The sequence below is a fragment of the Geotrypetes seraphini genome, chromosome 6 (genome assembly GCF_902459505.1).
Source record: "Geotrypetes seraphini chromosome 6, aGeoSer1.1, whole genome shotgun sequence".
NCBI lineage: Eukaryota > Metazoa > Chordata > Amphibia > Gymnophiona > Dermophiidae > Geotrypetes > Geotrypetes seraphini.
Window position 1 is genome coordinate 51,753,736 of NC_047089.1, and position 22,136 is coordinate 51,775,871.

At 43.5% G+C, this 22,136-nt stretch overlaps 1 protein-coding gene across 6 annotated transcripts in view; it reads left to right on the top strand.

The window, feature by feature from the left end:
- The window catches only part of PDS5B (PDS5 cohesin associated factor B), a 376,109-nt gene that overhangs the window by 120,923 nt on the left and 233,050 nt on the right, over nt 1-22,136 (top strand). For all 6 annotated transcript variants that reach the window (XR_004539863.1, XM_033948532.1, XM_033948533.1 and 3 more), the window contains exon 14: nt 7,948-8,029. Coding sequence is in view for 5 of the 6 variants with exons in the window: in XM_033948532.1 (XP_033804423.1) it covers nt 7,948-8,029 (82 nt within the window). In the remaining variant the exon portion in view is untranslated. The remainder of the gene's footprint in view (nt 1-7,947; nt 8,030-22,136) is intronic.

A 22,136-nucleotide genomic window follows, 5' to 3' on the forward strand; every position in this document is an offset into this window, starting at 1 on the left:
CAAACACACTTCACTCTACACAACCCCACACGAACAACCAGAAGCAAAAACACCTTCGCCTATCCTAAAATCACTGGCTGCAAGTACAAATCCTTCCTTGACAGAGCCTTCATTTTCCAAGCTAACAAACAACAATCCTGGCTGGGAAACTACATAAATAAAACCAGACAGACCTACAACGCATTCCAAAAATCAATCAAAACCACTCTGTTGGACAAATTCATCACCTAAACAGACTGACCTTCGCTCACCACGCTTTTCCCCCTACAAACTCAAAGCAATCTCTCAGGCAACCCCTCTCAATTTTCTCCCCTTACAACCCTTTTCTTCTGTAACATTGCCCCTCATACATTTGTAATTCGCTGAATGTCCAGCCTTCTTTCGATGTGAACCGCCTAGAAGTTGTCTGACTATGGCGGTATAGAAAAATAAAGTTATTATTATTATTATTATCTCTAAAACATGAGGCGGTAACAAGTGATGTTTGCGGGTAATCCTTACAGTGTGCTTTAGGGTGCACATGAATTGTGGATATACCCTGGTGAACTCTCTAATTCTTGATAGGAGGTTCCCACAGACTGATAAACCTCCCAAGTGTGAGTAATTTGATAGTCATCTCAAAAGAGCTCACATCATAAACAGGAGTCGAAACTCCGCTTCCATGTCCAAGGTAAGTACCCACATTGCAAACAGTTCTTTGGGAGTCACACCGATTCGGGTAGGATACGCCTCACAGGGACTTAGCAAACACAAGATATGGAGGGCCATGTATGTCAATGCACACAGTTTAGGTAACAAAATTCTAGAATTGGAGGCTGAAATAAGGAATGCCGACCTAGATGTGGTGGCAATATCTGAAACTTGGTTCACGGACTCACATGGGTGGGATATGGCTATACCGGGCTACAATCTACTTCGTCAGGACAAAGAGGGCAGGTTAGGAGGGGGGTAGCTCTATACATTAAAGAGGACATCAAAACCACCAGGATCACAGATATCAAGTACACCGGGGAGTCCCTCTGGGTAAACATGGCAAGAGGCAGAGAAAAATGCCTGTATCTAGGTGTGGTTTACAGACCCCCAAGACAACTGGAAGACATGGACGCAGAATTAATTGAAGACATAGAGAATATCACTCTACGAGGAGAAGCTGTACTGCTAGGGGACTTCAATATGCCTGATGCAGACTGGAACTCATTTTCAGCGACAACCAGCGATAGCAGGAGGCTCTTAACCTCCATAAAGGGAGCACGTCTCAAACAAATGGTAACGGAGCCCACTAGGGCCCAGGCGATCCTCGACCTGGTACTCACCAACGGGGAAAGCGTTTCAGAGGTCTCAGTAGGAGATACGCTAGCCTCCAGCGACCACAATATAGTATGGTTCAACCTTAGGAAAGGCTTCCCTAGATCAAACACGAAAACAAAGGTACTCAATTTCCGGGGCCCAGACTTCGCACGCATGGGAGATTTCGTCCATCAGACGCTGCAGGACCAAGCGGAGACCGATGATGTAGAAGCTAAGTGGTTAACACTGAAATCAACCATACATGAAGCAACTAGCCGCTTCATAAAATCAGTAAATAAACGACAAAGAAACAATAAACCCCAATGGTTCACCGCGGAGATCTCGCACCTCATTAAGGAGAAGAAAAAAGCGTTTCTCTCCTACAAGCGCACGGAGAAAAGAGAGGCAAAAGTAGAATATAGGACCAGGTCTACAGCGGTCAAAATGGCAGTTAGGGAGGCAAAACTTCGAGTGGAAGAAATTCTGGCAAAAAACATTAAAAAGGGGGATAAATCCTTCTTCAGGTATATTGGTGACAGAAAAAGGAACACAGGCGGGATAGTACGCCTTAGAAGACTGGACGGAAGTTACGTGGAAGCAGATTCCGATAAAGCCGAACTACTGAATGAATACTTCTGCTCAGTCTTCACCTGTGAGGCACCGGGACACGGTCCCCAGTTGAAGGCAACACAAAGCACAGAAGACCCGTTTCAGAATTTTGAGTTCACACCAGGTGAAGTTTACAGTGAACTGGCAAGACTCAAGGTGAACAAAGCCATGGGACCAGACAATTTGCACCCAAGAATGCTCAGAGAATTGAGCGATGTCCTGGCGAAACCTTTGGCTGAGCTATTCAATCTCTCCCTAAGTAAGGGGAAAGTTCCCCTGGACTGGAAATTAGCTAATGTCGTTCCTCTGCATAAAAAGGGTTGCAGGGCAGAGGCTGCGAATTATAGACCGGTGAGTCTCACATCAATAGTGTGCAAACTCATGGAAACACTAATTAAAAGCAAATTGGACACGATCTTGAATGAAGGGAATCTTCGGGATCCCAGTCAGCATGGATTCACCAAGGGTAGGTCCTGCCAATCCAATCTCATCAGCTTCTTTGACTGGGTAACAAGAAAGTTGGACTTGGGAGAGTCTTTGGACGTCGTGTACCTGGACTTCAGGAAAGCTTTTGACAGTGTCCCACACCGCAGGCTGCTAAGCAAGATGGAATCGATGGGGTTAGGAGTGACACTAACTGCATGGGTCAATGATTGGCTGAGTGGCAGACTTCAGAGGGTGGTGGTTAATGGTACCCTCTCTAAAACATCGGAGGTGACCAGTGGAGTGCCGCAGGGCTCGGTCCTGGGTCCACTCCTTTTCAACATATTCATAGGGGATCTGACTCAAGGGCTTCAAGGTAAAATAACACTATTCGCCGATGACGCCAAACTATGTAATATAGTAAGTGAATGCAGTTTACAGAATTATATGGCGCAGGACCTGCTTACATTGGAAAGTTGGTCCTCAACCTGGCAGCTAGGCTTCAATGCTAAGAAATGTAAGGTCATGCACCTCGGAAGCGGAAATCCATGCAGGACATACTTCTTGAACGGAGAAACTTTAACTAGGACTTCAGCAGAACGAGATTTAGGAGTAATCATCAGTGCAGACATGAAAACTGCCAATCAAGTGGAGAAGGCTTCATCTAAGGCAAGGCAGATATTGGGTTGTATCAATAGAAGTTTCGTCAGCCGAAAGCCTGAAGTCATAATGCCGTTGTACAGGGCCATGGTGAGACCTCATCTGGAGTACTGTGTGCAATTCTGGAGGCCACATTACAGTAAAGATGTGCGCAGAATTGAATCGGTTCAACGGACGGCCACCAGGATGATCTCGGGGTCAAGGGTCTCTCGTACGAAGAGAGACTGAACAAATTGCAGCTCTACACTCTTGAGGAATGTAGGAAGAGGGGAGACATGATCAAAACATTTAAGTACCTCACGGGACGTGTCGAAGTGGAAGATGATATTTTCTTTCTCAAGGGACCCTCGGCCACAAGAGGGCACCCGCTCAAACTCAGGGGCGGAAAATTTCATGGCGACACCAGAAAGTATTTCTTCACAGAGAGAGTGGTTGATCATTGGAACAAGCTTCCAGTGCAGGTGATCGAGGCAGACAGCGTGCCAGACTTTAAGAATAAATGGGATACCCATGTGGGATCCCTACGAGGGTCAAGATAAGGAAATTGGGTCATTAGGACATAGACAGGGGGTGGGTAAGCAGAGTGGGCAGACTTGATGGGCTGTAGCCCTTTTCTGCCGTCATCTTCTATGTTTCTATGGTTCTGTGTGCAAATTCAGAGATACAGGAGTAGGACTTTTGTAAGAGTTCATCACTTGAAAACCATTGTCCACAGAGAGATTTCTTCAAAATTCAGAACAGGAAATAATGCAAGGGATTCAGGTCAGGACTGTAGGGGTGAATGGTTCAGTTGCTGAAACCCACATTCTTGGATGGCAACATGTGAATGTCGTGAAGTGCACTGGTGCATTGTTGTGACGCAGCAGCACACCTGCTGTAAGTTTTCCTTGACTTTTCTCGTTGATTGACTCCTGCAAAGCAATCTTTGTGTTGGTGTAACTCTCCCCAATTATTAAGGTTGTCTTGTGTGGCTTGAACTCCAGAAGCAAAAGTCCTTCATCATTCCAGAAGACAGTTGCCATTGCTTTTCCTGCAGATTTTTTTGTGTTGTAAGTTTTTTGGGGGTGGGGGATGACTTGTGCTTCTACTGCATTGACTCCATTTTGGACTCAGGATTTCTGTAATAGACCCAAGTCTCCAGTCACCAAATGATGCAAAAAATTCACTTGGTGTTCGTGACACATCTCCAAGTTCTCTTAACAACACTGGAGCCTCGTGGCCTTCTGACATGGTGTCAGCATTCTTGGACTATCTTGCTCTAACCTTGGACATGCCTAACTTGTCATGAATTATTTTCCAAACTGTACCTTCTGAGATGTCCATTTCTTCAACTATTTGGGAAACCTTAATTCATCTGTTTGACAAAATTAAATCCTTGACTTTCTTGCACATTTCTGTGGCAGTTTCTTCCTTAGGCCATCCAGTGTGAGGGTCATCTTCAATGGACTCTACCCAACTTAAACTGTTTGCTCCAAAATTTTGCTTTGAGGGATTATGGGACAGACTAACCATAAACTGCAGTCACGCATTCATGGATTTCCTTTTGCTTTTTCTCTTCTTTTGTGAGAAACTTTATTACTGAACGATGCTACAAATCTACTACTACTACTATTAATTATTTCTATAGTGCTACCAGACGCACGCAGCGCTGCACAGAGTCACAGAGAATAAGAAAACAGTCCCTGCTCAAAAGAGCTTACAATCTAAACAGGCAAGACAGACAAACAGGATGTCATGGATACAGTTAAGGGGAACGGTTAATCAGCTGGCTGGGTTGGAGGACAGAGGTGTAGGGTTAAGGATTGAAAGATATATAAGAAAGGTAGGTTTTCAGTCTGCTTTTAAACAAAGGAAGGGGCTTGATGGACAAACTTGGGTAATTTATTCAAGGTATAGGGGGCAGCTAGATGAAAGGAATGAAGTCTGGAATTGGCAGTGGAGGAGAAGGCTAAGAGTGACTTATCTGAGGAATGGAGTTCTCTGGGAGCTGTATAAGGAGAAAGAAGCGAGGAGAGATATTGAGGGGCAGCAGAATAAACACTTGTATGTCAGCAATAAGATCTTGAACTGATGTGATGGCAGATAGGGAGCCAGTGAAGTGACTTAAGGAGAGGGGTGACATGAGCGAAGTGAGGTTGGTAGAAGATGAGTTGTGCAACAGAGTTTTGCACAGATTGTAAGGTGGAGAGGCGACACTGCGGGATACTAGTTAGAAGTAGATTGCAGTAATCTAAGTATGAGGTTACGAGAGCTTGGATAAGGATCTGGGTAGTGTGCTCAGAGAGGAAGGGGCGAATTTTGGTAATATTGAAGAGATAGAAGGAAAGGTCTTAGCAGCTTGTTAGATATGGGTAGAAAATGAGAGGTTGGAATGAAAGACCACTCCAAGGATGCGAGCAGAGGAGACTGGAACAATGACAGTTCCTTACTTGATTTGCACGAGGTCTTTCCTGACATTCTGTCTCTCGAAATGTTACTTGCACTGAGCTGCAACTGTGCATGAGTAACTGAGAGGTGTCACTGCATGTACAGATTTGCTACTTTCTTTCATACTTGGGTTGAGCACCCCTTGTTGAATGGAACAAATGGAAAACTGAATGAGGGCAGGTAACTTTAGGGTTTTACACTTCCTGAGGTACAATTGATATGCTTGAGAGAACTGTAACACATGTGCTGGAAATTTTGAAGTTATTGAGTGAAAACTGCCATCTAGTAATAAATCTACTACAGTACTCCCCTGATATTTGTGGGGGTTCCATTCCAGGAACCCCCACGAATGTTGAAAAACCGTGAATACGGTTTTTAGCAGGGGAGACATGAGAGGGTAGCTGGAGAGGCAGGAGAAGGCAGCCGGAGTGCCGGTGAGTGAAGGAAATCACTCGAGATATGCTCCGATCGCCTCTTCCTGTACTAAAGTCGGGCCTCACCAATCAGGAGATGCTTTGACACGCAGCTCCTGATTGGTGAGGCCTGACTTTAGTACAGGAAGAGGCGGTCGGAGCATACCGCGAGTGATTTCCTTCACTCGCTGGTGCTCCGGCTGCCCTCTCCTGCCCGGTCATTCGTGGTTGGAAAATACCGTGAATGACCGGGACCGCGGACCACGAATTCGCAGGGGGGGCACTGTACTTGCATTTTAAGCAGAGATTGGCTATTCTCCAAGGACAAGCAGGCCATAGTAATCTCACATGAGTGTGAATTCATCCATAGAGTCCCGATGCAGATTATGGCAGCATCTGACCATGCAAATGTGATGCCTTCCCGTCGGGACCAGCAGGATTATTTATTTTTCATCCATGGAGAGGAGAGCATTTTTATGGCAGTTCCTCTAAGCTTCGTTTTGAAAGATCAACTTCTTCATTGTGTGGTGCTTTCCCTTTGTGGAAATTTTTTGTTTTTTTGGCTTAGGCTGATTATTCTTCTGGTCCCTTCCTGTTTTAGTACTTTTTTTTTTGCTTACTTTTGTTTCCTTTATTTTTTGTTTGTTTGTGGCTCACAGGCCCTGTTAGACCTGAGCATTGGTCTTTCCCCTTTCATTTTCTGTACAGTGAGTTCTTCTTTTATCACCATCAAGTTGTTTGGTTTAGCCACAGATGTTTTTCTTTCCATGCTATCAAAGGTTCCTAGTGGCTTTAAGTGCTGCGCCTGATACAATCAGACCGACTTTGTTTTTGACACCAATTCCTGGTGTATTCAGTGTTTGGGGCCTGAATAGAACCATTTCTGTCATTTCTGGATTCATTACGCTAGGTGTTCAATACCTTCTTATACATAATACAGGAGTTGCAGAAATCCAACACTCTTCTGAGCACAGAGAGAGTTAGAGCTCCCTGTAGTTTTCGATTTCTGCAAGCAATCTGTGCCTTGAGATCCCTTTGTTATGGTCCTCTATTGAAGGAAAGGATGCAGTCCTCCTGAGCCGGACTCTGATGCTTCACTGAGAAAATGGATCTGTGGAGCCAGCCTGTGTGTGCCACCCTTACTGGACTCAGAGTCCATTCCCCTGGAAGCTTGCTTGCGCCTGACCTTGTCAGGGGTTTAAGTGCAGGCTCTATGCATCCTGAGGAAAAAAAAAATCCTCCAGGTTTCAGGGCGCAGGCTGTGTTTCCTGCCCCCCAGTTGCGTGGAGAGTGGAGGTTAGTTGGCTTTGGCAGAGGGGGGCCTGTTTATAAATGGAATACTAGGCAGTGACAAGCGCATTGGGTGCAAGGGTGGGGGACTGTTTGACCCACGATAGGGAGGGTGGCTGCTGGACGCGTGTTTTGGGGGGAGGGCCTGCTGCATCTGCGATCACAAGTAGGGGTTGCTGGTTTGCGATTGCAAGGGGTGCTGTTGACCTGGAGGGGTGGGAAGGGAGGCAATTCCCGGCAGATCCTTTACTGCGGGGCAAGGCCATTCATTGCTCCATGGGGCAGTGAATGGCCTTGTCCCTGTACCTGTCGGCAACTAGTTGACATTTTCCCCTGTTCGGCTAGCCACAGATAAGTCACCATGTCATTCTCTACTTCAAACCTCTTTTTCCCGGTATCATGTTTATATCCATTATCCTTCTTCAGAATCGCGATTCAGGCAGCTTGGGAGTCCCGTGAGAATATCATGCCTTCTTATCCTCGTAAAAAGCAAAGATAATTACCTGTAACAGGTGTTCTCTGAGAACAGAAGGCATAAATTCTAACAACCCATCCACATCCCCTAGTTGGCTGCTTAGCTTTATTACTGAACTGATCACTCCTTGAGCTGACATCAGGCAGGAAGCACTGGCATGTGTGCGTTATGAACATTGCTTAAAGATATAAAATGACAGTAACTGTACTGGGTTCCATGTATGACATCACCATATGTGAGAATATATGCTATCTGTCCTCGGAGAATACCTGCTGCAAGTTTCAGTTTTGAAAAAATGAAAACAAAATGAATTTTTATGCTGTGTAGATTATTATTTTAAGTATCTAATATTACCTCTTGCAGAGCATTGAATGAAATGTGGAAATGTCAAAACATGTTGAGGCATCATGTGAAGGACCTACTAGATCTAATCAAACAGCCCAATGTAAGTGATTACTCAGATGCTGATTGTTGTATGTTAGCTGTTCATTTCTAATTAAGATAATTGACAAGAAATGTTTAGAACCAGTATTAAAATCCATGTTAATTAAGGCTGCCAAAGATGAGCAGATTTATGTGCTTAATTTCATGCTTGATATTTAGTGACACTTTCTGTTTAGCTGGGACTTTTGATTGTATGAGGTTCTATACTTATATTTAAATGTGTTTTATTAGAACAAAATGCAAAAGTACCAACAATTGCAAAGTACATTTTTCTTAGTACAATAGCACAACTAAGAAACCCCCAACCCAGCCCCCCCTTACCAACATAACCCAAAGTAAGCACAGAATGCAATTGAACAGAGGAACGGTCACGTTTTCAAGAGACAACTTCTCGCAAGTGGTGTAAGGTCCCTCCAAAAGGGCTCTCAAATCAGACGAAAGTGCTCGCCCGCACAAGAGTCAAGGTCCACAAATTGTCTGCATTCCAAGGAGGCTTGTACAATCATTGCCGATCTCCACTGACTGTAGGTTGGGGGCTCACTGAACAACCAAGTGGACAGGATTGTCTTTTTGCTCAGCAGCATGACTCGAGCAGCAAACGCTAACATACCTTTAGGTTTAGGTGAAATATCATATAAAAGCGAAACAATGCTCTTGGGTTAGGAGTCTACTGCCTGCCCCATAATGTGGATGTAAATTGTCCCAGTCGAGTCCAAAATGACACTATAGCAAGACAGGACCAAAACATATGGCCCAAGGTGGTCTGGGCCTCACCACATAAATACAAGATGTCCGGTGCAGTACTTGGAGAAACCCCCAGGAAAGAGACTTGGGAATACTGGTTGACAAGTCAATGAAGCCATCTGCGCAATGTGCGGCGACGGCAAAAAGGGCAAACAAAATGCTAGGAATGATTAAGAAGGAGATCATGAACAGATCGGAGAAGGTTATCATGCCGCTGTACTGGGCCATGGCACACCCTCACCTGGAATACTGCGTCCAGCACTGGTCGCCGTACATGAAGGACGCCGTACTACTTGAAAGAGTACAGAGAAGAGCGACTAAAATGGTTAAGGGGCTGGAGGAGTTGCCGTACAGTGAGAGATTAGAGAAACTGGGTCTCTTCTCCCTTGAAAAGAGGGGACATGATCGAAATATTCAAGATAATGAAGGAATAGACTTAGTAGATAAAGACAGGTTGTTCACCCTCTCCAAAGTAGAGAGAACGAGAGGACACTCTAAATTTAAAAGGGGATACAACGTACAAACATACAAACGTAAGGAAGTTCTTCTTCACCCAGAGAGTGGTAGAAAACTGGAACACTCTTCCGAAGACTGTTATAGGGGAAAATACCCTCCGGGGATTCAAGACAAAGTTAGACAAGTTCCTGCTGAACCAGAACGTACGCAGGTAAGGCTAGTCCGTTTGAGCGGACTGCTGGGCATGATGGACCACCCACTGGTCTGACCCAGCAGTGGCAATTCTTATGTTCACATTTGGGATAGCCATGATATTGCGTAATCCCCATGCGGAATGCCTGGGAATAAAATGAAGAATTATACCCGTAGGTTGAATCTGCGTTTTATCAATTTTCCTCAATCCAGGACTGTAGCCCCCATTGAACTGCTTAAGAAATATCTGATAGAAGTTCTGGGGGTTCCAAAGGAAACTGTGCCTCCATTTTCTCAAGTCTATTCTATGCCAGGGAAGAAACGGCAAACTTCTTCCCAAGGAGAACTATCGATGGATAGTTTAAATGTAACACAATTATTAGAAACATCTTTGGAAGAAGAGTGTATAAGAGCAACACTCCTAGTTACATTTGTTTTTGAATCTGACAAGGACTGGGTGATGAGAATGTTTTTTCGTAACTCTGATAAATTGTTTTTGGGAGGTAAAGTTTGGGTTTTCCCTGATGTCTGTGTAGACACACAGGAGAGAAAAGGAAGCAATTTTTGACTCTTCACCCTCAGGTGTTAGCCCTGGGTGCTCATTTCTTTTTGCGTTTTCCTTGTAAATGTTTAATATTGTATGAGTCAAAATAGGTATCTTTTCTTTGATCCCAAACAATTGGAGGCTTTTCTTGAGAATAAGCGTAAAATACAGGTACAGGTATCGGGTCAGGGGGAAAGAATATAATAATTATTAGAAAGTGGAAGATTGTATTAGTTTAGTCGGCGAGACGTTGTCATTATTGATTTAATTAAGTTATTTTTTTTCTTCTGAGATGTGCCTCTTTTTCCTTATCCTCTCCCTATCTTTAATTGAGGACTTACAGAGAAAGTTGCTATGAATATGTTTGCTTGTTGGATTTCAAATGGGAAATATTATTTAGTGGTTTGTTTTTGTATTTAGCAATATGCTTTCTATTTCTTAATGCATTTTTATGTTGTATGTTTATTTAAAATTGTATAAATAAATAATTTAAAAAAAAAAAAAAAAAATTCCCAGTGCAAAACGTTTCCTGTTAATTTTCGTGAATTTTTCAAGCGTTGTTGTACTTGATGTGCAGTAAGTACACAGTGTAAGTCCTCCTCCCATGCTGCAGCCAGAATCTCAAAGTTAGTACGAGGTTGACTGTCTATGATGCACACATGATGAAATCGTAAAGGAATATGTTGTTGAGCCGAAAGGCTGAACACTTCTGACATTGTTTCCCTATAGTCCTCAGTTAAGTGATATGCTGGCAAGGCTGTATATAGTGGCATAATTGATAATAGGAAAAAATATCCTGCCTAGGCAACTTATATTTACAGTATATCGTTTCAAAGGAGGCCAAAAGACCTTCGTCCCTAAACAGTTGAAACAGATAACAAATTCCCCCAGTTTCCCACTTCTGAAATGACTGATTCTATATCCCTGGCAAAAAGTTTTCATTACCCTGAATAGGAAGATAAGGAGATACAGAAGAGGAGAGAGATAGAACCTTGCAAACCCAGTGCCATGTTAGTCATGCTGGAGCAAAGATTGGCTAGCTCCTTACCATGTCATGAAGGGCAGGCTAGATACATGGAGCATAAAACTAAAATATAGGGCAAGTAAGGGAGAGCTCAAGAACTGGGTCAGAAAAAGAACAAATGCCCCTAAACCAATCGTTGATGTGTCATCTGACACGCCAACACATTGAGGTTCTATACTTCAATGGATAACTTAACCATGTAAAGGCAGAGGTGCTATTGTGTGGTCCCTCTAAACAGAATCGTGGTCTCATCTTCAAAGAGATTCCCCTTGCAGGGCATGTCTGCAAGCCATGCTTAATGGAGGTGCTCCAGAAAAAAGTATCATGAACAGAACCCAGTAGGTTGAAAGATCAAAACCCAGTAGGTTGAAAGATCTGAGATGCATGGGTTAATACCAAACAAATCTGTTTTCTTTGCCTGGGTGACTAGTGAACTGGATTGGGGACACATGCTGAAGGTAGTTTACTTTGATTTCCACAAAGCGTTTGATGTAGTTCCTCATTGGAGGCTCCTGCATAAACTGAGAAGGTTGAATTTAGGACCTGAAGTGGTGAACTGGATTAGAAACTGGTTGACTAACTGAAGACAAAATGGTGGTAAATGACTAAATGTAATTCAGATAGAGGAAAGAGGAGTAGTGGAGAACCTCGGTGATCAGTCCTGGGACCCATTCTGTTCATTATCTTTTGTTAGCAACATTGCTTGAAGGTTTAGAAGGAAATGTTTGCCTTTTTCTGATGAAATAAAGATTTTCAGCAGAGTGGACCTCAGAAGGAGTAGACAACTGTGAGAAATGGTCTACAAAAATTTAAGAATGGTCTAATATTAGGCAGGTGAAAACTAATGCACCCGAGGTATAGAAATCCAAAAGAACTGTATGAAAAATAGAAAACCAAAACCCCCAAACTACTATTAAGTAAAAACCATTGAAAACAGCCTATGGCTTAAGAACAGTATATACTCTGAATATCTAACCCTTCCCACTCAGTTAACAAGTAGTAGACCATCTGAGAAATATTGTTCAGTCTCATGGGTTATAATGGTAGGAGAAATTATCACAAGACCCAGGCTAATTTTGATCAAACCATAGGGCATATGGACTTCAAATCTTCAAAAATTGTATAAGTTTATTTTTCCTTAAGACTAAGTTATGATGGTGTGGATAACATGAGGAAGAATCTAGCAAAACTTGAATGGTCTGAAATTTTGCAGCTAAAATTTAATGTTAAGAAATGCATTTGGACTGCAAAAACCCGATGAAACGGTACAGTTTTGGAAGTGAAGAATATGTTTTGTGTATGAAAGAGGAGCAGGACTTAGGTGTGGTAGTATATGATGATGTTAATGTGGCCAAACAGGTTGAAAAGGCGATGCTGAAAGCTAGAAGGATGCTCGGGTACATAGGGAGATGTATGGCCAGTAGGAAATGTGAGGTATTGATGCTGCTGTATAAGACTGGTGAGACCTCATTTAGAATATTGTGGTCAATTCTGGAGCCCACACCTTAAAAAAAAAAAAAGATATGAACAGATGGTTCAGAGGAAGACTACTAAAATGGTCAGTGGTCTTCATAAGAAGTATGGGGATAGATCAAAAGATCTCAATATGTATACTTTGGAGGAAATGTGTGAGAGGGGAGATATAATACATTTAAATACCTGTGTGGCAGAAATAGGCATGAGGCAAGTCTTTCATTTGAAAGAAAGCTCCAAATGAGAGGACATGGGATGAAGGTGAGGTGATAAGCTCAAGTGTAATCAAAGGAAAAATCTTTTACAGAAAGTGTGGTAGATGCATGGAATAGTCTCCTGGTAGAGGTGGTAGAGACACTGTCTGAATTCAAGAAAGCATGGGAGAGGCACATGAGATTTCTTAGGCAGAAGAGGAGGTAGTGGATGCTGAGGATGGATAGATTAGATACAGAATTGGACGGTTTATTGCAGCTGTTTCATCACAGGTCGTTTCAACACGGCCACGATAAATTGTCCCCTCTGTGATGAATCCCCCTCCTCCTAACCTCCTACTGATGCCTCTTCTCTCCAGCACCACTCCCCACCACTACCTATTCTCCTCTCCAGCCCCCCCCCCCCCGCCTCTTCTTTCTCTCTCTCTCTCTCTCACTCTTATACCTGCTCGGCTGACCTTCACTCAACTTCTAATGTCACTTCTAGTTGTGGGACCAGGACATGAAATCAGGGGGTCAAAGATGCTCTCACTAGTGAACTTTTCAAAAAGTTATGCAGGCTGGGGTGGGGTTGCTCCTACTTTGTGAGATTGCAGGGGGGAGCATGCCTACCTTGGGGGTGCATGGGGGGCTTAGCCGCCCACCTCAAAAGGGGTTGAATAATTCATTGTAGCTGATTCAGTGATGAATCGGCCATGATGAATTGTCCTACATTCCATTGAATGCGCCTTTTATTTGCCATTATGTTTCTATGGATCACCAAAGGTTGCCATAACTAAATTGAAAATAGTTGATGAGGTGAGATCCTTAGGGCACTTCACGTTCCATTATCTGACATGCCGATACTGTATTTTCCCATTTCATCGAGTAGGACCTGTTCTGAAGAGATCTTTTAAATAAATTAAAAACTTTCCCTGATGTTCCTTTAGAATCTAAAAGATGAGTTATAACTTGTGGTCTATCAAATCGAATGCTGCAGACAAGTCAAACTGAAGCAAAAGCAGCTGATTACCCGAAGCCATATTTAGATGGATATATGATAATATAGCCCCTAGTAGGTTTCCATACTTAAGCCCTTTCTAAACTCCAATTGAGTTGGTGTTAGAATGTGTTAGTTTTCACAATAGATCAGTAGGTCAGCTACAATGCTTTCTTTTCTGGTAAATATAGAAGTATCTGCTGTTGGTCTGTAATTTGTTGCATCAGCAGTACTTTGGGAAGGATTTTTAGATATGGTGTTAAAACTATTGCTCCTAAGGAACTAGGAAATTGGCCAAGCAGAAGTACATTAAAAAAAAAAAAAAAAATGAATAGAGCCAAACCAAAAATTTAGTAGAAGCTGTCTCCAGTAGATAAGATGAATATGTCTAGATATCATTGAGATTTAGAAAAACACTTTTGAGACATTGCATATCTTTAATAATAAAAAGAGCAGAAACTTTCCAAAGCTGGCCTGCAGGAGATGAAAATAAGTTATCAAAATGGAAAAATTTTAGATCATTGAATGCAGATGGATTTTGTTGCAATGACATTCATATAAGTTATTTTATCCTGAAAATGCTTTGTTTTTGACTGGTAATCATGCCAGTATGAGTGCATTCTGAGATTGTCATCTTCGAGAAAATATGAAACAGATATTTGGAGTCTAAAGAAGTAGTACCAATTTATTTGGAAGTTTTGCTTTCTTAAATTTGTTTTTTTTAAAAATAGAAGTCAGAATTTTCCTGCCAGACTGTTCAAAGATCTTTGGTGTATTTCTAGATCTAGATACTTTTTTAAACCATCAAACTTATTGACAGTGCTAGTCAAAACCAATCAATTGATTATAAGTGTAGCTAGTTTCTGCCATGCCATTTTTCCTCTAATTGACAGTTTTGTCTTACTATGTCCCGCAGTTATATCGGTTGATTTGTATTGATAAGAAGTTAATAATATGATGGTTTTAAAAGAATCTAGCTCTATTGATACATCTTTCATTAAAGGGTCTTGAGGAGTTACTGGAATTGTAGCATTTAAGTTTGTGATATTAGGTAAATGCCATACTCTTGGCCTTAAGCACAAATAAATAGCCAGCATGTGATACTGGCTAACTAATCATTCACACTACATGTAAATTGTATAAATAAATCTCACAATTACTCACCAAAGTTACCCACAAAGCAACCCCCCCACCCCAGGTGTGCCCCTCTGGCGATGCGTCTCAAAAGTTGGTGGTCCACTCCGGACTCCTATATTTTCTATTTTTTAAAATTCTTTATTCACTTTTACAACTTACAACAAGTGCATCAGAAAATGACATTTGAATTTGGATACATCACTTGCTTTTCTAACATAATCAACTTAAATTAATGAAATTTAACCCCCTCCCGCCCACCCTTTCCATAACTTATGTAATCACGTATACCTTATAATAAATTATTTCCTACCAATCAAAATATTCAATGAAATACCAAAAAATTACCCACCACCCCCTCATTTGCAATTGTACTATTAAAGGGAAAAATTTTCTGCAGTAAGATGATGCTGCAAGACTTGAGAGACGACACCAGGGGGCAGGGCTAATTCCACATTACTGGTAGCCAGTATTAATGATGGTAAGAAAGTCTTCAGGAAAGATGGTATTGCGCCTAGATGTTTCCCCAACAGCAGTCAGGTACAACGAAAGGTGGCAGCCTCAGAAGTTGGTGCTCCTGTATTCGCTGCAGTAAAATGATGCTGGAAGACTTTGGGAATGACACCAGGGGGCGGTGGGATAATACCACACCACCGGCAGCCAGTTCAGGTACAAAGAAAATGCCACACCACCGACAGCCAGTTCAGGTACAAATAAAGGAGCTGAGGCCAGAAGATCTCCACCTGGACCTAACAGTTAATATTGATTCTAAATTCTGTTGCATCCCTTCTGGAATCATTATGAAAGGTGTTTCATTTCATCCTGTGAACTAAGGCTTGTAGAAAACCACACATTCTTTTCTCCATTGCTCCTCCCATTTAGCTGAAGAGTAGAGAGCCCCCTGTAGTTTTCATTTCTGCAAGCAAACCGTGCAGGAGTCTTTCTGATCTGCTTTTCTCTTTTTTTTCTTGTTTTATTCATTAAAATCTAATTTTATTTGGTGGCTTTGGTGCCTTGAGACCCCTTTGGAGGAGGTTCTCTTCCTGGGAAGGGACACAGTTTCCGCAGGGCAAGCTTCAGGAGGACTTGTGGATCTAGCCTGCTGTGTGCTACCTTTAGAGCTCGGGGGTCTGTCCCTCTTAAGAGCATGCTTACCTGCTGACCTTTTAAACACAACAAATACACTCAATTTTTGCCAAAAATCCTACAATAGAAACAACGTAACGAGGCAATTCAAGTCACTTCAGGGTTTGTTTGAAGGGCGCTCAGGGAACTAAACCTATATTCACAACCAGAATCATGTGATTATAATATAATATAAGTGAAGGGTACTCTCAGTGTGAACCATCAGCGATAGGAGTCCAGCTCCGGCACTTCACTTCTGGGTCAAGGCGAAAAGCCTCCACCCCCACACCATCATCGAGCACCCTGGTGTGCTGCAAATTAAGTAATTCAATAAATCATTCAAATAATAAATCAGTGAATAGAAACATAGAAACATAGAAATAGATGGCAGATAAGGGCCCACGGCCCATCTAGTCTGCCCACCTTAATGTCCCTCCCCTACCTTTGCCCTGTTAAGAGATCCCATGTGCCGATCCCATTTGGCCTTAAAATCAGGCACGCTGCTGGCCTCAATCACCTGTAGTGGAAGACTATTCCAGCGATCAACCACTCTTTCAGTGAAAAAGAATTTTCTGGTGTCACCTCGTAGTTTCCCGCCCCTGATTTTCAACGGATGCCCTCTTGTTGTCGTGGGACCCTTGAAAAAGAAGATATCTTCCTCCGCCTCGATGCGGCCCGTAAGATACTTGAACGTCTCGATCATGTCCCCCCTCTCTCTGCGTTCCTCGAGCGAGTATAGCTGTAATTTGTCAAGCCGTTTTTCGTATGGTAGATCCTTGAGTCCCGAGACCATCCGGGTGGCCATTCTTTGCACCGACTCCAGTCTCAGCACATCCTTGCGATAATGCGGCCTCCAGAATTGCACACAGTATTCCAGGTGGGGCCTCACCATGGATCTATACAATGGCATAATGACTTCCGCCTTACGACTGACGAAACCCCTTCGTATGCAGCCCATGATTTGTCTTGCCTTGGACGAAGCCTGCTCCACTTGATTGGCAGACTTCATGTCCTCACTGACGATTACCCCCAAGTCTCGTTCTGCTACCGTTTTTGCTAGGATCTCGCCATTAAGGGTATAAGACTTGCATGGATTCTGGCTGCCCAGGTGCATAACTTTGCATTTTTTGGCATTGAAGTTGAGTTGCCATGTCCTAGACCATCGCTTCAGTAGGAGTAGGTCGTGCATCATGTTGGGCACTGAATCTTCGTCTGTTGTGCATTTGCCCACTACATTACTCAGTTTGGCGTCATCGGCGAATAATGTTATTTTACCTTGAAACCCTTCTGCCAAGTCTCTTATAAAGATGTTGAATAGGATTGGGCCCAAGACTGAGCCCTGTGGTACTCCACTAATCACCTCCGTCATTTCGGAGGGGGTGCCGTTCACCACCACCCTTTGGAGCCTACCTCCAAGCCAGCTCCCAACCCATTTCGTCAATGTGTTACCTAATCCTATAGAACTCATCTTGCTCAGTAACCTGCGGTGTGGTACGCTATCGAATGCTTTGCTAAAGTCCAGGTACACGATGTCCAGGGACTCCCCAATAAATCAAATGAAATTCAACGAAAAATACCTGAGCGACCCCCAAACAAAACCCTGCCAGCCAGACCCCCCAAAAACATTCAGCAAAATCAAAAACAAAAAATCACATACAAGTTGAAAAAAATACTTATCTGAGACACTTCTCACACATTAACAAGCAAAAACCGCGTCAGGAGAAAAGGTTCAACCACGCTGGTTTCGGGGAGGAGCCCTTCTTCAGGAACCTGACCCCCGAAGAAAGCAAAAACGAAGAGGTCGGCTGGAGGGCGGGGTGCACGGGCGGAGCAACACTCGCGCTTAAAACGGATCAAAAGGCGACGTCATGCACAAATCAACCAATCATACAACCATACATCAACCAATCACACAAAGGGGCGAGAGTACGCCCATATACACACAACCGCAGGATTAGAAAGAGAAACAGAGAAGAAGAAACAACCAAAACCCGAACCTGGAATCCAACCTGTAACCCAGACACGAAGCCCCCACAAGAAGTCCAGTTAAATGATAGTGTTCCATTCCACACTTTCATTGAGACCATTGGGATAGACAGATTGTAATTGGAAAATCCAATACTGTTCCCTAAGATTTAAATGGAACTGTCTATCCCCCCTGAAATCCCAAGGGACTTGCTCAAGCACGAACCAGGTAAGGTCAGTAAACCGATGACCAAGTTCTGCACAGTGCGGCACAAGGGGAGCAGAATGCGTTACAGTGCGGATACGGCTCCTGTGTTCTTGCAATCTAATTCTGATCTTTCTGCTGGTCCGCCCCACATAACACAACGCACAAGGGCAGATGATGACATACACTACCCCTTCAGAATCACAAGAAGTGTGAGATCTAAGCTGGTAAGTGCGTTGGGTCCGAGGATGTTGCCAATAAGAAATGGACAAAGATGAGGCACACATATCACAGTGGCCGCACGGTTTGTGGCTGCCCCCAGTGGGCACCCGGCTTCTTGTGGACAATAAGTTTTTAAGATTTTTGGGGTGGGAAAAGGCTATACAGGGAGCTTCCTTGAAGACAGAATGATGATCCAGGATATGCCAGTGCTTTCTCACAATGTTGGCTATCCGGTGGGCTTGGTTAGAAAATGAAATGACACATACTTGCTGATCCATGGGAGGCCTGATTACTTTAGACCGTAACAACTCAGGGTTGGCATAACATGCTCTGCGATAAGCTCTTTTGATGGTCCATACTGGATAGCCGCGGGCCTTGAAGCGTTGGGATAATAACTTGGCTTGAGCCTTAAACTCCGCCAAGGAGGAGCAAATGCGGTGAATCCTAAGAAATTGCCCCACGGGCACTGACTGGCGCAACCTGACAGGATGGCAGCTGGTATAGTGTAAGTATGAAGTCCGATCTGTGGACTTACGAAAGACAGTGGTGACCAATTGCCCATCAGCTTTGCTAACCATGGTATCCAGATAAGTGACACTGGTCTCATTGGCAGTGGCGGTGAACTTCAAGTGCTTGTCCAGATTATTAAGCCATGTCAAAAACTCATGAAACCTGGTCCTGGTATCGGTCCATACAAGGAAGACATCATCGATGTAACGAAGCCAAATGGCGATGTACGACATCCACGGAGATAGATATAATAATTTCTCTTCAAAGTTCGTGACGTAAAGATTAGCCACACTGGGGGCCATGGCAGTACCCATGGCTACCCCATGAGTTTGGAGATAAAACTCCCCACGCACCTCAAAAAAGTTCCGTTGGAGTACCAAGTTGGCTAGTTTCATCAAAAAAGGCTTAGTAATACGATGGTTATGGAGACCCACGGTTAGATGATGTTCAACAATCCCCAACGCAGCAGACTGAGGGATGTTGCTGTATAAGGCTTCCAAATCCATAGTTATCCATAGTTGTTTCTTCTTCTCTGTTTCTCTTTCTAATCCTGCGGTTGTGTGTATATGGGCGTACTCTCGCCCCTTTGTGTGATTGGTTGGTGTATGGTTGTATGATTGGTTGATTTGTGCATGACGTCGCCTTTTGATCCGTTTTAAGCGCGAGTGTTGCTCCGCCCGTGCACCCCGCCCTCCAGCCGACCTCTTCGTTTTTGCTTTCGTCGGGGGTCAGGTTCCTGAAGAAGGGCTCCTCCCCGAAACCAGCATGGTTGAACCTTTTCTCCTGGCGCGATTTTTGCTTGTTAATGTGTGAGAAGTGTCTCAGATAAGTATTTTTTTCAACTTGTATGTGATTTTTTTGTTTTTGATTTTGCTGAATGTTTTTGGGGGGTCTGGCTGGCAGGGTTTTGTTTGGGGGTCGCTCAGGTATTTTTCGTTGAATTTCATTTGATTTATTCACTGATTTATTATTTGAATGATTTATTGAATTACTTAATTTGCAGCACACCAGGGTGCTCGATGATGGTGTGGGGGTGGAGGCTTTTCGCCTTGACCCAGAAGTGAAGTGCCGGAGCTGGGCTCCTATCGCTGATGGTTCACACTGAGAGTACCCTTCACTTATATTATATTATATTATAATCACATGATTCTGGTTGTGAGTTGTGAATATAGGTTTAGTTCCCTGAGCGCCCTTCAAACAAACCCTGAAGTGACTTGAATTGCCTCGTTACGTTGTTTCTACCTGCTGACCTTGTCATAGGTTTAAGTGCAGATTTTTTGCGCCCTGAGTAAGATACCTCGGGGTATCAGTCCCTGGTGGAATGACTAGGTTCCATGGGGGTGGAGGTCTTGGTTGGGGTCCGTCCGACTGGCATCCTGAAGATTCTGTGAGAGAAATTCTGAGGCAGAAAATCCTTTCCCTTCACTTAAGCTACACACAGACAGAGCTGACAGGCATGCATAGTGGAGACTGTAAGTGTAGCCCTATTTCTTCCTATGGGTGATTTTTTTTTTTTTTTTGGGGGGGGGACAGCTTTTCATCTGTTTTTGGAGATAAGGATCAGTTCCTCTGCCCCCCAAAACCCCAAATCGCCAATTTTTATTTTTACTTCGGGTCTCCATGAGGCGTTATAGGCGTGAATTTACTGGCAAGCAACCATTTATTTTTTATTTTTAAAATTTATATACCATTTTATTCCTAAACAGTTTACAAATATTTACATACATAAAATATAAAATTCAGAAAAAGTTAAGAACAAAACAAACAGATTCAATCCTTATATAAAATCAATTTCTTAAAGAAATGCATCTACAAATAATTGTGTTTTCAGCATTTTCCTAAATGAGCTTTTATTTCTACATTTTCGGATTTGACCAACCAGGCTATCCTTTTTTTTTCATCTTTAAATTTCTGCGTCACAACCCCTCGATTTTGTTAAAAATCATTTGCTCCATCGTTGTAGATGTGAATTCATGTATGGATTGTGCCAGATTACCAGCAGAGGAGCATCCATATACTGCAGCATGCGAAATGAGGGGGCAGGAGCTTTGAGTTTCACCTTCTCAAGGTCCTCTAGCGCTGGGAAGCCTGGTTGGGTTTGGGAAAAGGGCAGAAAATCTCACCTAGTGCCGTTTTCCGGTGGGGATGCAAAGTGCAAACGTATGGAGTCCAGGGACCTTTCGTAGTCCTACTTCTGGCCTTGCAGGGAGCTGATTTCAATACGACCTGTGACTTCTTCCCTCCCCCCCCCAAAAAAATGTGTGCAACTCAAGTAGAGAGTGTATCTTACGGACCCAACCCATGTGGTGCAGCTATTTGGTGCTGTGGATGCTTTTCAATTGGAGCCTTTCCTTGGGGAGGTACCTGTTCATGCTCCCAATACCTCTGTACACTTGGATCCAGATAGCTTTCCTTAATGCACTGAGACCAAGGATACTATATGATAAGGTCAGCCAAGTGGTCTCTGAGAGCCCTGAAGTGGGTGATAATCCCTCTGTCTGGTGGCTGTTTGTCAGCCTCTGTTCACCATTTTATTGAGGACATTATCAAAGTAGCTGAAGCTGGAAGATCAGCCCTCCACTTCTCAGTGTACTGTCATGAATTGTTCTAATACTCTGATGTCCTTTTTTACCTATCTCATCCAGATCTCACTGCTCTGGTTACTGAGCAGTGGAAGACACTGGAGAGTTTCTTTAGATCAGGGGTGTCCAACCTGCGGCACCGTGAAGTATTTTGTGCGGCCCCGGTCGAGGGCGATGCAGTGTTTTCCTCTGTTGCCCCTGGGTGTTTACTGTCTTGCTGGCTCCCTCCTCTGTCTTGCTGCAGTGTTTGCGCGGCCCCAGAAACATTTTTTTCAGCCAATGCAGCCCAGGGAAGCCAAAAGTTTGGACACCCCTGCTTTAGATTGTTAAGCTTTATCCTATGGCACTGGATTTCCAGCAGCTATTTGAGTGAAGGAGGAGTGATACTGAAAGATTCTCAAGACCACAGGGTGGACATGGTCTTGAAGCTTTTTTGAAGTGGCTTCTTCGAGTATTAAGACAGCAGCAGCTGCCTCCTTTGTGGCACTTGCTGTCACATGAGGTTGTGCTGAGATCCTTCAGCAGAATATGACTCCAGCCCCCAACATGTGCTCAAGGAGGTCGTTTATATGGCAGATACCTTGTATGACCTTATACGAGTTCTAGGCAAGGTTTTCTGCATGAAGAACGCTTTGGATCTGCCACGGCTGGGGATTCATCCTCCAAGGCGATGCTCAGCAGATTCTCCTTTAAGGGTCAAATGCTGTTTTGCAAAGGATTGAATGACCTTATGGCCAGTGT